Here is an 18,622-nt window from a genome sequence, read left to right on the forward strand (position 1 = left end):
GACTAACATTTATTTGAGCATAAGCTTTCATGAGCTACAGCTCACTTCATCGGATGTATTCCGCCAATCCATTCTATATTGAATGTCAACTCCACTGGGTAGGTGATCTTTAATGAGGACCAAAATGATTGCTAAATAAATGGAAAACAGGGTTGGGGCAACAACGCATCTTTGCTTAACCCCAGTTTTGATTACGAAAGTTTCTATCTCAAGGCCATTACAGAGAACCGTGGCAGTCATCTGATCATGGAGAAGACTTAGGACCTTAATGAAGTTTGGAGGGCAGCCAGATATGGCCAGCACCTTCCTCAGAGCTTTGTGATTGACAGAGTCAAAGGCCTTTGTCAAATCAATGAAAGCTAAGTACAGGTCCTGATTTTTGCTCCTGAGATTTTTCCTGGATTTGGTGTGCAACGTTGGTTGTCCCGTGAGATGGTGTTAAACCAGACTGAGATTCCGGCAATATTTCCTCAGTAAGGGCAAGTCATCGGTTTAAGAGGATATGGGCAAGGATTTTCCCTGCTGTAGATAGCAAGGCAATGCCTCGATAGTTTCCACAGTCCAACTTATCTCCTTTCTTAAAGATTGTAACAATGTTAGCATTTCTCGAGTCTTCTGGAATCTTCTCATTATACCAGATATGAAGAAAAAGTGTTTGGAGCTTTCCTACCACTTCACCTCCAAATTTGTAGACTTCAGCTGGTATGCCATCTGGCCCTGCTGCCTTGTTGTTGTTAGTTTGTATAATGGCTTGTGTTACTACTTTTGAGAGGGTGGAGGGGAATCAGCAAGAGATTTTCATGTTTTTGAGATACAGATTTTATATTGGCATCGGAGACAGTTAACTCACGGTTCAGGAGTAACTCAGAATGCTCCTTCCATCTGACTTTGATGGCTTCGCTGTCCTTAAAATACGTTGACCATCTTGGGTTTGGAGTGGTGTGGGTCCATGGGAGCATGGACCATAAATGGCCCTTATTGCCTGAAAGAAACTCCTCATGTGGGAATATGACGACAATTACAAATAACCTTCTCCTTTCAGTCTGTCATTTTCCTGTTATCTTCAGTGGATGTGCTGCTTTGAAGTTGTGATTTTCTTTTATTAAGAAGTTTTAGCCTTTTTAAGATGCCAGAAGCAACCTAGATGCCTGCAAGGAGGCTGCAGAAGCCTTTTCAAAAGCAGGGGGTTTTGTTTGCCTCAAGCAAGTACCCTAACAATTATTATCTTCGCAGCCTCAGTGCAATTTTTTTTTAAACTTTTCAAAAAGGAATATACAATTTTAAACAGTTCCCATTTTGAAGAAATAAATGAAGTTCCAGGACTGTTATGGCAGCATTGAAAAAGAGAAAGTTAAAGAAAAGGAGGCTGAATTTTGAGGAGGGAAGAAATCTGCATTATAGTTTCCTGCAAATCAAATACTCCTAGAAAAGCAGAAGGATACTTGAAAAGGGCAAAGGGGGATGTTTTAGTACCTCCTTGCACAACATACATTTATGTTCAGTGTGCCCAATTTTTTTAATGCTAATAGCGTTATAATTGAGTTTTTAATTGCAGAAGAAAAATCTCCTTATTCTGCTCCCATATCCACACAGAAATCACCACTTCCAGACTGAGAGCAAGCATGAGAATTTTCAGCTTTAAAGATAGTTTTTGCTCCTAGTTTTCAGAAAAATCATTAGCCTGGAAAAGGTCTGATAATAGAAGTATCTCTGCCTAACCAGATGATAGATGATTTACAGGATGTATTCTGGTGATGATGGTGGTGGTGATATATTTTCTATTTTGCATATTTAAATAACTAAGGACACTATTCAGCTACTCAGCAGGGTGTAATCCGTATCTGTAGCTATAGTGTAAAATGTTGTTTTAAATAACCTAAATGTATGTTTACACAAGTCCAAACGTACTTTTACTCTTCAAACAAAATAGGCAGTACCTCTCATAAGTTAGATGAGGAGTAGTGCTGGGAGCTGCTGGGCATCTGTGCTGTTGAGTGAATAAGCAGCAATTTCCTCTATATGGCAATATTGCTTTGTAATCTTGGAGAATCTGGAAACTTGTAACAAGTGGCAGATGGAGTGAACCACTCTGAAGGTAGTCATATCATCTAAGTTGGATTGAGGCCTGATTGGATGTGGAATCATTCCTCCCTGATAGGAGTTCGTGAAGCTTAAATAGAACTTTTAAGTTAAAGGCGTTGATTGTTTTGGAGAGGAGGTCACCTCTTCCCTCTGTAGGGAGTTGCAGTATCACTGTATTGATCGCTTAGTGGTGAATGAGCTGGGAAGGAGCTCTTTGTTCAATTTTTTTGGGATTAGCAGAATGGCCCTAAAGACTGTGAGCTCTAGTCCATGCTTCCCGCAAATGTGGGAGATTTAAAAGCATGTAGACATTCCCCTTGGAGATGGTCTGCTCTCCTTCTTCCCCCTCCTCCCCCGATTGTCCTGTGTATCCTCATCTATTTGTAGTCTAAATTAACTGAATTCTTCTATGAGAAGCAAACTCCCCTACTCTCCATCTGGGGTTTGGCTCACATGAGTTCTGATTCTCTTGATACTTTGAATTCTGAGGGAAGGAAAACCCTGGAAGTATCTTATTGACTAAGGATCCTATAGATAAGGATCTTACAAATTTAGAATTTCTGAATAGCAGGAGCAATATCTGTGAATCTGTATCATCAGACTTGGTGAATTCTGACCATCTTTCTTTTAATTATTCACAGATCCCATTGGTTTTCTTTTTTGAAACTTCTTATGGAGCCATTAGCGAGTATTAAGAGCTCTTTGAATTAAAAATTCTGTTGGATGGATTATGAGAGGATTGGTCTAACCGGCAAGCTAGATGCCCCTCACTGCTAATTCAGATCTGGAGAATGAAGAACCTAAAGTTATAGATTTCTCTCATACTGATGATAGGAATATACAGAGCTTTATTAGTGAGGTAAGGCTAAATTAAGAGAAATTGACACCTTTTTGTCATCATAGTCTTGCCTTACCATACAGAAATCCTGTTTCTTGATTTAAATACTTCCAAGAATAATTCCTCATCACTTAGAAATCCTCCAAATATGGTCAGTATCGGAAAATGCCAAAAATGTGATACTCTACAGAAATGGGCCCTGTGTTGATTGCTAGTTTTTTTTCAGGGGGATTATATTCAGGCAGACAGCCCCTTACAGATATTGATCTAAATCAGTTATAAATGGACAAGGTTCATTTGGTATTTACTATCTAACTCGATTAAGGCACCTTTATTTTTGAAATGCGCACAAGGTGGGAGATGGAATTTTTTTTATTGGCACATAGGTTCTAGAATTTGGAATTTGAGGAGATGGTTAAAGCTCTGAGGTGTCTTCATCTCTAGAGTAGAAAACACTCTCTTGCAAGATCCTTGCTCTATAGTACATTCTCAAAAATATAAGGTATAATTCTTCAGATCTACTAAGAATCTGGTTCTTATTTATCTTATGAGAATATATCTCAGGATTTTACATTTACTTCCTAGAACTGTTTGTGCTATTTATTTAACTGGGTTGCCAAAGTTTGACCCTTCAGTCTTTTCTAGACCCACAAGCTTTACAATTCCCCGTCCCCGAAATGGTGTTGTTTTTTATGGGAGCCTTGAGATAGACTTCCTTTACATTCAAAATCTCCCACATAGATTACTTTTTAGAATACAATGGTATTTGGAGATTAATCAAATTCTTATAGTCAGGCTGTTGGTTCTGTTTCTTATGTCTGACTGGATTGTCCAATTTCTTTCCCTGCACTCAGGAAGAGCTTTTGCCAAAACAATTTACATATTTTATCCTGAATTTGTGTGGTTATAAAAATAAGATGAATGATATGGATCTTTTTGTTTAAATTTTTGGAAACTTTTGAATTGATTTATTTTAACAAGAAACATGGTTATTGAGTCTGAAATCATAATCTTTTTTGGGTTTGAATCCTTCAAGGAGGAAATTGATTGTCAATAAGGGGTCATATAACTGGAGTACTTGCAATTTAGTTTCCTTATGCCTGAAATCCCAGGTTTTGGAATCAAATTGTCAGGGCATTCAGGCTGTATTTTATTTTTTTTCCTGATCTCCAAATTTCAGTATTAAATATTATTTTCCTCTCATTCTCCTCGTCTTATTGGAGTAATTGTGGGAGTGCCCGGATGAGCAAATTAATATAGCTTATCTAATTTTGGGAGGTTTTAATGCTCGAATAGGTCCTCCAATAAACTCAGTATCGGGGGAAGAAAACCCTGAGGAGATTTTTGAACATTCCTTTCAACTCTAGAGATCAGGTGGTCATTGCTGGTCAAAAATTAAGGCTTTGTTACACAAGTTTAATGTGATACCTGTAAATGGAAAAAGTGTGGCAGATAGCGGTGGACAGTTTGCCTATATTTCATCAAATGGTGCTAGTAGTATTCATTATATAATTATCCCTATAATTAATTGGGCCTCCTTTAGGGATTTCTGTAAATTTCCTTGCCCAGATGGTGACTGCCAACCTCTCTATAATTATGAATGATGTGCCCTTTTTGGAGAGAGTTTTTATTTCAGATGGATGATGATCCTTTAATTGTCCCTTTGGAACAATGTGGCTGTAAAAGACTAAAATGGACTCCAGCCATTGATGACAAATTATCGAGGAGACTGGAGGACTGATGTTAGATTTTTCAGAGCCATAATTATTAAGTCTGATAATTCCTCTCAAATTTGTGAATCATACGAATTGTGGTCAAGTCCTTACAGCCACTTTTCTCTAAAGAAGTAGACTTTGGTTTTAGTTATCCCAGAAATGCTTTCAAAGTTAAGCACACTTTGGTTTGATGTGGACTGCGTGAAGGAGAAGTCTGCTGTTGCACATATAGTTAATAAGATCCCTCTCCTAATTTACTTCAGAATTTAGTAGCTGCCAGAAGAAGATATCAAGGTTCATTATGTAATAAAAACCAGGAATATCTGAGATCCTTATGGAACAATTTTGAAGCAGCAGCTAAAGCTAAAAATTATTCCATGTTTTGGAACATGGTGGCCTCAGGCTTTGGTAGATATACTCCAGATGAGAAACCCCATATTAATGATGAAGCCTCGATAGCGCATTCCAATCATTTTTTTAACCCTTATTCTTCTATAGTTGGTGCAATGAGAAATCCCCTCTTTGATTTATAGACTCATAGGGATTAAGGCCAAAAGGGACCACCGTAATTATCTGGTCTGATCACCTGCACATCACAGGCCATAGAACTTCAGCCACCCACTCCTGTACTAGGCCCCTAACCTCAGACTGAGTTACTAGAGTCCTCCAAATCATGATTTGAAGGGTTCAAGTTACGGAGAATCCACCATTTACTCTAGTCCATGTTTCGGAGGAAGGCCAAAAAAAAAAACAAAACAAAAACCCAAGGTCTTTGCCAATCTGACCTTGAGGGGGAAAATTCCTTCCCAACTTCAAATAAGCCCTCAGAATGTGGGCAAGACCTATCAGCCAGACACCTGGAAGAGAATTGACTGTAGTGACTCGTGGCCCTACCTGTCTAGTATTCCATCTTTGGCTGCTGGAGATATTTGCTAGTTGCAGAGGAGCAGTGTACCATTGCAGGCAACCTCTTCATACCATCCCCTCAATAAACTATCACTCTGTCCTTCGGTAAAGGACAATTAAATCCAGTCATTTATTGTAGCCCAACAATGGAAAGAAGTCGAGGGGAAGACTTTTCGCCTGCTGAAGTTATTCAGGAGAATCTTAATTGGTAATTTCCAGTCTTTGGCTAAATTTACTGTTATTAATCATCTTGGATGGATTACATATGGGTGGAAGTCTCATAGTTCCTATCTTTTAAAAAGAGACAAATAATCCTGTTCCCTAAAGAATCCTTTTCATTCACTCTATTAGTCTGTTAGATGTGGCAAGGAAACTTACTCCAGATTCTTACTATCTAAAGTTGAAATGGGCTTCAGAGGCTAATTTACTATACAAAGAGTAGTCCAGTTTTAGGGTTGATAGAGCCATAATTGATGATTATGTTCTTATATGATTTATAAATATACTGTGGTTAAGGAAACTAAATTATATGCTGCTTTCATAGATTTGAAGATCGTATTTGAGTCTGTTAACTGAGACAAAATTTGGGTGAAATTAAGAAAGATGGGTACCAATCTAAGACTGTTATATATTTTGGAGGTGCTACACCAGAGCAGTATGGCTGGGGTAAGAACTAAAGTATTGGAGTATGCCAGGGATGCCATCTAGCTAGCACCTTTTCTTTTAAATTTAAGTATTAATGGTATGGTGGATGTTTTAAGGAAGAGCATTTCTCTCCACCCACACATTACGGGTAGATTTATCCTGGTGTTATGTGCCTGTTACATGAGTTTGTGACAAAAGGCCTGTTGTGATTATCTTGTTTTTCTTGTTTTTGTAATTCTTAAGACCTAGTTCTCAATAAGATGAAGGTTATGATTTTTGGGGAAGAATCCTCTGAAAATTGAGTGGAAGATAGACTGCCATCTTGTAGAACAAGTATTTGCTTTTACTTATTTGGGCTATTGATCCCCGTATCATAAAAACTTAAATCAAAAGGCTCTTATCTCTGCTCAAGGGGTTCTCTCCTTTACCCGTTTATCTAGCAGGAAGGGGCTGAATTTGAAGCACAATGTAGTATTTAAAAGTCAAGAAAGTGACCAGTAAGTACTTTCTGTCCTGTTTATGCTGATACTTCCACATCAGATTTTCTTATTATACAAATAAGATTTTCTTAATCCAGAAAGACAATAAATTCATAGTTAAAGAATGTGCTGCACTCAGTTTTTTAATTTATCGCTGTTTTAAAAATATTTAAACAGCATGATTTGAAGGATGGACAGCCACACTTAGCATTCTGTCTCTTAGCTTTTGTTGTCATCCCTTTAATGTTGTTTAAATATACTTTTAGATCATAATTATGTTTTCAAATTATTGTGCATCGGCAAGATCCTTTGTTTTGTTGCATTAACACTTTTATTGTTAGACCTTTTAGATGTATTTATGGGTAATTTTTTCTTTCTCTTCTTCCCCTCCCTCCCCCTAAATTTGAAGGGACATCAAAAGCAAGAATGTGCTGTTGAAAAACAACCTTACAGCTTGTATTGCTGATTTTGGTCTAGCTTTAAAGTTTGAGGCTGGAAAGTCTGCAGGTGACACGCATGGACAGGTAAATTGATTTACATAAAAACGAAATAATATAACCATTATTAGTAATTTAAGTTTGTAGCTTGGAAGGTATTTATTTACAAGGCGGTCACGCACTTGCTTGTGTCTGTAGGCTGAGCTTATTGCACAAATGAGGAGCTCTTTGCATCCCTCCAACCCCCCCGCCTCCTCCCCCAACTTTGTGTGCCACTCACCCAACCTCTATAATTCAGGGATACTCTACAACTCCCCCAATCTCCTCCCACCCAGGTATATGTGTCCTCCATTCCAGGGTCCCCCATTCTCTCTGCCATGCCAGAGGCTTTATCTGTCTCCCATACTTGCACCCCATGTCAAGATCCCTCATTCTCTTCACTGTGCCGGGGGGCTGAGCACTTGCTACTGGAAGGCAGTAATGGGTGCCATCAACCGTAGACAATTAGAGGTCCTTGAAGCTGTGTTTTTTCTCAACAGATGGCAGAGGCTTCATGTGTGTGCCCCTTTTTGGTTTTCTGGTTTTCCCCTTAAATTAGTAGGATTCCAGCCATTGATGCATAGAATGTTAACTGAAAAATTTGAAATGGATAAGATATGGTGTTCAAAAGCTATTATGTTACAGGCACAAAAATGCTCTGATAGTCTGTTTTTAAGGCCTTCACAATCTCAGCCAATTAAAATTCAGGACAAAAGCCCTGTGGAAAGGGCTTAAATTGTGAATGGTGCTTTGTTTTGAACCTTCTGGTTAAAACTCATTTTAGTACGAAGAAATATGGCTTTCTTTTTAGATCTAATTCAGTAAGTCACTTGATGTGATGTTTCAATTTCATAATTGATCATGGCCAACTAATACAATTCTATCTGAAGATCTTCCTTTCTTCAGCATCATCTGCCTTCCCACAGCTGCCTTGGAGAATTTACTTAGAGGATTCTGTGTGTGACACCTTTGATATTAATCGCAGAGGAAATGATGGTCTTTAGCAACCAGGAGGAAAATAAGATAAAGGAGAGGATAGGGAAAGACCAGGTCTGCTGAAGGAAAATTAATGTAGAAATTATTTATAAACATATATGCAGACTTTTACGCATTCTGGAAATCCACTTTGGGAGTCCAATCTATCCAGGAGTTGAGCATCCTTAACCTCTCAACTCTAAGGGAGTTGAGGGCATGCAGCACCTTGCTAGATTGTGTCCAAAGTAAAGGCAGTGATGACAACTGGTTTTTTAATGGGGTGGGGGGAGGAATTATACAGTAAGATCAATCTCTTTTTGCGCATTGTGAAATAAACAATTTAGTGCAAACACTTTTTGCTTGAATGTCTTTAAAAGGTTGGTACACGAAGGTATATGGCTCCCGAGGTACTAGAAGGTGCGATAAACTTCCAAAGGGATGCATTTCTGAGAATAGATATGTATGCCATGGGATTAGTCCTGTGGGAATTGGCATCCCGATGTACTGCGTCAGATGGTAAGCAAAATGTTTAATTTATAAAAATACATAGTTGGTACTGCAGTACTTAAAGCTTTGAATTAGCTGGGCAGGGGGCGGAGTCGTGTGCATGTCTGTCTGTCCTTTTTCTTTTAAGCTCTGAATTTCCCAGGCTTAAAATGGTTGATTTTGTAGGATACATGCAACATCCCTGTAATATGTATTACCCTACATTACTGATATGTATCTCAGTCCTAATAAATCCGTTTTTACATATCTTTTGTCTGAATTTCTTCTTTTTTAAAGCGTACATGAATCCTAATCAAGAATTTCAAAGAGAATCTCCCATGTGATATTTCTAATAAATCACATTACTCTCCGGCTATTTTATGCCCCTTTGCAGCCAGATCATGCTGGCCAGTTAAACTGGGGTTTACAACTACTTTATACTGCCAGACCAGCACAAAGCAGCTGCTGAACATCCCAGTTTTCCCCTCATTCCTATTCCTTACCCTTTCCTTGTGCACACACATTCCCCCTCCCTCTTGTCTTCCACAAATTCTAACTTTCTTTCCCTCCTGCACCCTTCTGTTCCTCTGCACACACTTTGTGCTGGCTCTTGCCCCTACACCATTTTGTCCTCTGAATAGATAAGGGGCAACAAGTAGTTTTTGTAAAGAACATTTAATCCTAAATATTTTAACCTTTTGTTGTTCTTTCCATATTTGAAAGCTTGTCCCTCAGTGTACACTGGTGCATGACATTTTTTTCAGAGAAACTTATGAAGAATTGCCCTCTCAAAATGGCCACTGCCTCTGTTTTATTCACAGTAGGAATGAAGCCAAGCTCCTTGCAGGGAAGATGGTATTCCCTTGATGCTGTCAGAAGTCAGAGGGGAACACTGAGGAGCAGATGAGTGGCAATAAGAGACAGCAGCTATTTTTCAAGAGGGCAGTTCTTCATGTAACTCCTTGAAAATTATCCTTCAGCTTAACCTGAAGCAGGAACTTTCAGTTATGAAGAATAACACCAAAATGTCCATTTAAACTAATTTTTTTCCCCAAATGTAACTTATCCAGAAGATTTCAGCAAGTTTTAATTATATGGGAAGTTTGAAGAGTCAATGTTGTTCCATTAAGATATTAGGGGAACAAAATAAAGGTCTAATAGGCTGCCAAATTTCTGAACCTATTTTTAAACTTAATTTAAATTAATAAACTAACCAATTTACTTATGAATTCTCACAAAAGTCATTGTTTACTCAAAGTAAATGATGTAATTTTGGAGTGGATATAGTGTAATTTTCATACTTAACAGAGGAATTCCTGCTCTTGCATGCAAAATTTCTCAGCCTTAATTATGGAGTCATAATTGGTGCTTCCTTAATTTGTTAGGAGGAATTCTGTTTATTCATATAACCTCTATCTGTCCATCCTTCACATATTGTAAGAACTCTGAGCCAGGGAAACTTTTCTTATGTGCTGGGTGCTTTCCAGACAGACATTTGTTAATTTAGTACCCAGTTCATAATAAATAATCTTTTCTAAAAAGTCATCAAAAATGACTTCAATACATACAAGGAACAAATCCTGCACCCTAGGATGGATCATGCTTAGTCATTGCATTGCGTGCATAGTCTGATCACATGTAAGAGTTGAGGGGCTGGAATATTCTCAGTACAGACAATGTTCAGAGAATTTACTAACCAGATTCTAAGTCTTGACTGAGCATGTGCAAATTGCATTTTTTTCCAAAGTTTGATTATTTGGATAAATAATTTTTTTTTTTTGTCTTTTGTTTTTGTTTTTTCAAAAGATAAGCAGAAAGTATATTCCCAACAGCATGGCTATCCTCCATACCCCCCTCAACCCCCTCCCCCCCCAGTCAGATATCAAGACCCTGTTCCAAAGGAAAATTTATTTTTCTCTAATCTTGTTCTCAGAAATGGCTAAACCATTTTTGCTGAAAAAAATTTAGCCAGAGACAGACACTTGATATAGACAAATTCAGCCTGAATGATTTAAGTTTGGCAAAATTTTATAAGTAGAGTTGATCAGGGAATTTTTTGACAAAATGCTTTGTCAAAGACAGCAGATTTTTCAAAACCAAAACTTCTAAGAGGAAAAAGGGGTTTCAACAAAATTTTCACTTTGAAGACATTTTGAATAAGTTTCAAAATCCTTAATCTTTTGATATTTTCTAAAGAATTCCAGTTTTGGGGTTCAGTATAATTTTATTTCTATATCTAAGCTAATAATTATTTTAAAGGTTAATCAGAATGAAAGATTACACAATTATAAAATCAAAACTTTTGGATGGACTCAGACCAGGGTGGTGGGTTTTGTTGGTGGGGTTTTTTTGTTTGTTTTTGTGTGGGGTTTTTTTGTTTTGTTTTGTTTTTTTTTGTTTTTGTTTTTTTTTTGGTGTTCTTCGTTTGTGGTTTTGTTTTTTTTGGTTTGTGAAAATTCATGATTATGATTTTGTCAGTATTTGGAACAAGAAATTTTTTTGACATCCTGAAAATTGTCATAGGACCAGAGTAACATTTTCTTCCTAGCTTTATAAGTAAATGGAAACAGGGTTTTAAAATGTGAAGTGCTGGTCAACTCTAACTGTAGGCATGGCTACCTGTACTCCGTGTAATGCCAAGTTCATTTGTATACTGCAAACTTCTGCTGATGTATCTGTTAGTTAGCTGTGTGAAAAGGTATGATCCCTGACCGACAGTTGTGCTGCCAAATGTCCCTAGAGTAGACATAATAACACTGGTAAGAATGCCCTTGTTTCATTGTGGGAAGGGAAAGGATAGACTAAAATAAGCTCCATATAAGCTGCATCTGCGCTACAAACGCTTTGCTGGTATGAGCATTTTGCAAGTACACTATACTGTAGGCTCTGAATTTTGGTGGTGGCCCTACAGAGGTTACATTACAACCTGTTTTGCACCTTTTTTTATTCTGAGCTTTTTTTGTCGCTGCTTTTTTTTTTTTTTTTCCTGGATCTCTTTTTACAATCTAGGTGCCTTTTGCCTTCAGCTTGAAGGGGATAAGTTACTATTAATGTAACTTCATGAGTTGAATAGTAGAGTTTTTTTTTTTTTTTAAGAACATGGCTACTCTCTTGATATGTAGGTAGTCTAGCATTCATTGCTTCTCAGGCTTCCAACATAGCAGCATCAACAGTTGCCACTTTGGCATCATATGAGTTTTTCATGGCAATAGTGAGTAAATGGCTGTACAGTATTTTGACATACTTATTAAATTTGTGATGTGCTAATTGTCTGAAAAGCAAAAATTTTTTTTCTTAAATATAGGACCAGTGGATGAGTATATGTTGCCATTTGAAGAGGAAATTGGCCAGCATCCATCCCTTGAAGACATGCAGGAAGTTGTAGTGCACAAAAAGAAGAGGCCTGTTTTAAGAGAGTGCTGGCAGAAACATGCTGTAAGTATTGTGCTTTAACTGTAAAACTTGAATGAAAGGATATTTGATTTCATTCTTATCTGTGGACATTTTTTCTTCTGATACAGTATTTTTATATAATTCTATTGAAAAATTAATAAACTGTATACTAATACACTTTATAGTACTTTGTTTTTAAATGCAGTGCTCATACCAAAGGATTCCAAAGTACTTCATAAAAGTTTTAAACTTTCTGGGTGGGTGAAGTGACTTTTCAATTTAGTCCTAAGCAGTTTTTTTTTTTTTTTTCATATAAAGATGCTTCTTTATACTCTTCACTCATTACTTAAATGATGCCACCTCCGGGGCTAATTTGGTAGTTGCCTTTAATATCACAGCAATAATCTCAGAAAGGTAAAGAGTGTTTGAAACTTCAAGGATAACTTAGGTAGGCAGAATAAATTGCCTTCATTTGGGTTTGGGCTAGATGTTGAGTGATGCCACTACTTTTGGAAAAAGCAGCATGTCGTTTTCAGAATTCGGACTGTTTCTTTTGTCTCCTCTAAAAATCGGCACCTCTCACAGCATGCTTCTCCCTAATAGTGGGCTAGGGTATTAATTCCATGATGACTTGAAAAGTAAGAATGCATCCATTGTCTGACTACTAACACCTGGCTTGAACCCTTATTTTCCTTGGAGTTATTTCGTTCAAATTTTGAACAGAACCAGCAGGGTTTAAGAGCTTTGATGTGAATAAGGCATGGACAAACCTCAGTTCTGGCATTTCCAAACTTCTGAGTTCTTGACTTTGCCATCCTTAACAGTCTTTTAATGTAGCTTTTTTCATGTAATGTCTTGAAAAAACCAAATGTGATCATGCAGAACCATATGAACCTCTGCATAGTTCATCAGCAGGGTTAGGACCTTTAGATTCATAGCACAGACCTCCTGGCACCTTAGCTGAGAGTAACTGGTAGCTGGACTTTAGGTTGTTACCCTCTGTTCCAGCTGCTACAGAAGGATGAAACAAACACTTTTGTCAGTGGATGTCGCAGCTATTTGCTAGACAGCATGGAAATGTTGAGACTCTGGTATCCTGGGGTCTGTTACAGATTCTGGAGAAGAGTTTGTGATTACAAGACTGTTCCACCCAGTCATCTTCCTACATTTCTGCCCTCCTTCTAGTCTGTGTCCTACCCTTCTCACCCCTCTGCATTCCATTCAGGTTGGTTACTTCTCCATGCTGCTCCAGCAAGCGCATTGAGAGCATGGGAGAAACGGTCTCTTTGCACTGTTTTGGTATCACAGCAGCTCCCAGGCTGCAGGAATTGGAGGAAAAGTCCTGCTTAGTCACTCTGTGAGGATGGTTCATGTGCTGTCCATTTGACATATAGGAGCTGTGAGGGGATGGAGCATAGTGCAGACAGTCTTGGTTAGAGGCTTGCAGTGAAATTCACCAAACTTCTACTGAACATGTGTGACCTCCCCCTGCCCAATTTAAGTACCTGCTTCAAAACATGGAGGTGCTAGAACCTCTCAGATGCAAGATGTATTCAACATGGACAAATCAACATATTTTGCCTAACTTCAATCTTAATCAGTTGAACTGATTTAGCTGAAACATTCTGGCAAAAAAAAAAAAAAAAAAATCTGAGGCAGACAACTGGCATAGAAAATGTCAGCTTGAGTGGTTTAAATTTGGTAAAATTGGTAACAACAAGGTCTTATAATGAAAGTATAAGACAACTCAGTTACCAGCTCCACTTATATATTACTTTTTCATTTAGGGAATGGCAATGCTCTGTGAAACAATAGAAGAATGTTGGGATCATGATGCAGAAGCCAGGTTATCAGCTGGTTGCGTAGAAGAACGGATTATTCAGATGCAAAGGCTGACTAATATTATAACAACAGAGGACATTGTGACAGTGGTCACAATGGTGACAAATGTTGACTTTCCTCCCAAAGAATCCAGTCTATGATAGTTGCACTGGTTGCGTGTTCTGACCAACAGGACTCTGAACTGGAGCTGCTAAAGCTAATGAGACTGCTTACGGTTATTACTTTCTGTGTGAAAAGAGGAATGGTAAGTTTTTTGGGAATGTCAATAAGGAGACTTTTTTTTTTCCAAATATGAATACATGAGACTCTACTGCATTCCCGTCCTGAAGGACATTGACCTGAGAAGTGGCAAAATGTTAAGGAACTTAAATAAATGAAGAATATGGACCTATCTGGGCTAATAGTGTTTTAAAAACTGACATCAGATTTCTTAATATCTGTCAGAAGAGACTAATTGACTTAAATGAACTACTGCTATTTTTTTTTAAATCAAACATTTCATTTCAGATTTAAAAAAAGGGTAACTTGTTTTTATTGCATTTGCTGTTGTGTTTATATAAATGACTATTGTAATGCCAATATGACACAGCTTGTGAATGTTTAGTGTGCTGCTGTTATATGTACATAAACAAAAGTAATCAAGTGGGATATAGCAAAGAGGCTTCCAAGCATTACTTCAACCTCCCTCAACAAGGTATACCTCAGTTCCACGTCTGCTAAATTATGAGATTGACAACACTAACAATTTGAATAATAAATTGATCCATGTTTTGTAAATGCTGTATTACAAATTCACTGTTATTTAAAAAAGGGTAAGCTATGCTTCATGCCAAGAGTAAATGGCCATTCCTAAAGCAGTGTTTTTAGCCCTTTCTTGTGCTAGCTTGTGTATAAAAGTTCTGGGTTTGAAACAAAACTTTCTTCCTGTTTTAGTTTAAAGCTTTTATCTCACATTAAGTTCCCAAAATAGTGCATACGTTTTATTTTTCCTAAGTACTATTTAGGTTTGCTGTGTCTGAGGAATATTTGAAAATTTAAGCATGACTTTTTTTTAATTGTATGTGAGCTATGACACTGGAAAGCTCTTAATTCTTATTCTTTCTAAAGAAGACTTTTTCCCTATTTATGTACGTAAAAAGTTTTGCATAGTGTATTTTGTTTCACTAACAGTGTGCAGTGTGTTCTGTATCACTGTTTCAGGATCACCTCAGGAAGCTTAATTACCCAGAACTCCTCACTCTCTCTGCTTTGAGGTTTTCAACTTCTCTACACTTAAGCTTGGTGCCATCTTGTTAGTGATATTTGATGTCTGTGATGCATAGGTTCATCCTGGAGTGATGTTAAAAATGATAGCTACAGACTTCCGATGTAACTGCTTAAAAATATTCAGGGATAACTTTAGTTATTATGCTATAATTTCAAATATGCAATGACTATTTAGAGGTAACGAATACCAACATAGGTAGTACAGTCTAGCAAAAAATAATAAAATTGCTTTCACAGCTGACTCCAACATTATTTTAGGGTTTAGGAGATCATGCCTTATATACTATGTAACATAAAAAACCTGAATTGACCGTAGGTGCCAAAGTCTTTTTTTCAAAATTAATATTACACTAGTTATTTGATCCTTTACATTTATACAGATCAAAGTAAAAAATTTAACTTTCTAAAATACTCAAGTACTGAACCAACAATAGCCAGTATTATGCTATGTATTTTGTCAGATCATTTTTTTTAAATCATGCATTAGATTTTTAAGGAAGTTTTTAATGTCACAATCAGGAGCTCACTGTGAATGTTATCTTTAAACAGTTATTTGTAAAACCACAGAATACACTCAATTTTACATACAATATGCACTTAATCTCTGGGAACAATACAATTATTTATAAACAAGACCTAGGTCACTATATTCTAAGCAGGGAGGGGGAAGAAGGGTAATAGCAACGTTGTTCATGTGTAACATACCACTCAATACTGCTCTGCTTGCTGTTTGTCACTCTTATTCCTAGGGTTTCATGGTAGCCATAAGAATCCCTGCTTTAATGGGTTATTGGTACTGGTAGGGCAACTTGCTCATTTTGTTTATAAAACTATTCATGCACCCATTTTCTTGATCTGGATTTTTATTTTGCTTCCACCTTCAGTGCAGGGATACAATATCTTAAACATCAAGTGATCATGGCTGAAGAGATATGAACAAAACCAGTCATATTTTACTGAAAAACTTGTATTGCTCTTTGAAGTTTAAACCCCAACACTGGCAAAAGTAGAAGGAACAGCATGGATGATATAAGGATCAGTTATTCAAGATTCAATGCAGAAGTCATTCGTAGCTAAGGACATGTCAGTGTGAGCTCCTCCATGCATGATCCTTGAACTTCTGCTGGTATGGGCCCTGGTGGCCATGCTGTTTGGGGGCTCCTTGGTGTTGCTAGTGCACTTTGTGTTTGCAAGTGATGTAGATGAATCACAAAGCCTGACAATTTAATGGGATGATATTTATTTTCATAGAAATCCCCACAGGTGTGAATATTGTACTAACTGTATTTTCTGATTATTTTTTTTTTAACAGCATAGTATAGTATCACACTGAAAAGGATGTTCATGGTAAAAGTGTTTTTATAATTGGTGAAATAACTAAACTTTCGTGAGCTGTTCTTATACATAAGACTTCTGTTTTGCAGGGCATTTTAACCTATGTGTGCTCCACTTATAGTACAGTAAATATAGATGTAAGTTAAAATGCTTGAGCCAGACTCATGAATGAGGATAAGAATAAGAACTAAGCTAGTGAAAATATTCTGGCATTACTTACTAGCAGAAGTAGTGACCATTGTCCCTTTTTGTACTTAGAGCATGTGTGGTGGTGTATATGTACATGTATGGTCTATTCCAGTGGTTCACCCTGTATTTTGGCTTGTGAAGAAAAGTCAGTCCCTTGGCTCTCACTTCCGACTTGTTGGCTTTGCCTGTCTATTTAAATGATTGCTGTATAACTGCCACCGGACTGATGGATTAGCCAATTTTTGGCTTTACTGGAAGTCCAAGCCTTGCATTTTTTTTTTAGTTTGTGTTAGCTACGAGGAAATTTTTATATCACATGATGCATGACTTTGTACACCTACTACTACTACTACTACTACATGTACCTTAGCATTTCAGAAGAAACTGTCTCAGCTGTTAGAGTTCCTGAACTAGCACTGTCATTCATGGTGACGTTCTGAAACTATAAATCAGGATTGAAATTCACCACTTTCTATCTTCTGTTGGAAATAGCAAAATTCATGTAGAGTAGCTTTTAAAGAGTCTTGGAATTCCAGCTAAAATGTAAGCAGAAACAGGAGTGAATATTTCTTGTTCATCCTAGGTTTCAACAGAATTGCTGATTGTAGTTTAACAAGTGGGATTACCAGTTTGACTGATCTTTTTCCAATTTCTCTTAACTTCTAATGCATTTATTTTTATTAGGAACATTTGGTACAAAGTGCAGAAAGCTATATGCAGTTTATGGGCAAAATGATACAAGTAGCATCCTTGATGGAACATCATTTACCTCAGATATTCAACCAGCAGTACTTTTTTTTTTTAAAGCAGTCTCAGTTCATATATTATTCGTTACCTCTCAAGATATTGGTAAGCAATTAATTTAGCTTTACTCTCTGTATTTGTCTGTTTTGGGCACAGGTTGTTGTACTACTGTCAGATTATACTTGCTATTTTTCTGCAAGTATCAAAAACAAACTACAGCCCAGGATAAAAGTGATTGTTAAATATTGTACAAATAAAAAATGTATGCTCTTTCTGACCCTACCCCAAAAGTTAAATAAAAAAATAAGTGACTACTGTATGACTTGCATATGCTTTTTTCAACTTTTCATATCTTCTCTAGGAAAAAAATAAATCTAGGTAGCATTTTGTGTTGACACTTCACCTTCAGAAACCTTGCAGGCTTGAAAGGTTAAAAAGGAAAGAAAACCTCTTCTCCCTGTTCCTCCCCCCCCCTTTTTTTGCAACATTACAATAGAGAAGTGGAGCAGAGGCAGACTCTTATCTCTTGCATTTCTGACATAGAAGGTAATCATTCCCATGCATTAGTTACCATCCTTTCCTGACAGGAAGGATGAAGGAAAACTGTGGTTAACAAATATCCTGGTAGAATTCACTTCAGAGTGCTGCAGAAGACTGCTAGGCATTTTTTTCCCCCACATGAGTAAGAGCTGAGTTTCAGAACAGAACCCAAGTATTGTGTATATAAGTGAAGAGCAGTTGTCCTAGGATGCTAGGTCAGCAGAAAGTAGGTAATGCCTTTTACTATAGTTACTTTTGATATTTTGTTCATACTTTTCTATCCACAAATTTGGGTTTTACTGCCCCTCCCCAGATAGGCAGCAACAATAGAAAAAAAAAATAGCACCAAAGAACTGTTGGTTTTCTTGATCCCCGTGGATTTCTTTGCAGAGGCAACTTCTGGCATGGCACTCCTCCATCAGCCTAAACCATGGGAAAACCAGCTGGAAAAGGTAAGTCTCTTATGTAGCACCTGACAATTATCACCATTTCCCTTTTCTGGCAACTTTATGTGAAGGCCAAGCGCACCAGCTCTTCTGCTTTTGTCAGATTATTTCCACTCCTTGGTAGAAAACTGCAGAGCTGATGATTTGTAGGAGTGATGGTGCATTACAGCCAATGGTGGAGTGGCCCTGTGATTAATGAAACTGGAAAGAGTTGCATCTTTCTTTCTCCAAGTACTATCACCTGTAACTTCCATCACTATTCTTT

At 37.4% G+C, this 18,622-nt stretch overlaps 1 protein-coding gene across 2 annotated transcripts in view; it reads left to right on the forward strand.

Annotated features, from left to right (window-relative positions):
• ACVR2A (activin A receptor type 2A) overlaps positions 1 to 17,690 on the forward strand; it is a 119,230-nt gene extending 101,540 nt beyond the window's left edge. For both annotated transcript variants that reach the window (XM_038421158.2, XM_038421157.2), the window contains 4 exons: positions 7,075 to 7,189; positions 8,494 to 8,632; positions 11,907 to 12,037; positions 13,783 to 17,690. In XM_038421158.2, coding sequence (XP_038277086.1) covers positions 7,075 to 7,189; positions 8,494 to 8,632; positions 11,907 to 12,037; positions 13,783 to 13,977 — 580 coding nt within the window. In that variant the 3' untranslated portion in view covers positions 13,978 to 17,690. The remainder of the gene's footprint in view (positions 1 to 7,074; positions 7,190 to 8,493; positions 8,633 to 11,906; positions 12,038 to 13,782) is intronic.
• Positions 17,691 to 18,622: the final 932 nt, after the last annotated feature.

This window comes from Dermochelys coriacea, chromosome 11, assembly GCF_009764565.3.
Source record: "Dermochelys coriacea isolate rDerCor1 chromosome 11, rDerCor1.pri.v4, whole genome shotgun sequence".
NCBI lineage: Eukaryota > Metazoa > Chordata > Testudines > Dermochelyidae > Dermochelys > Dermochelys coriacea.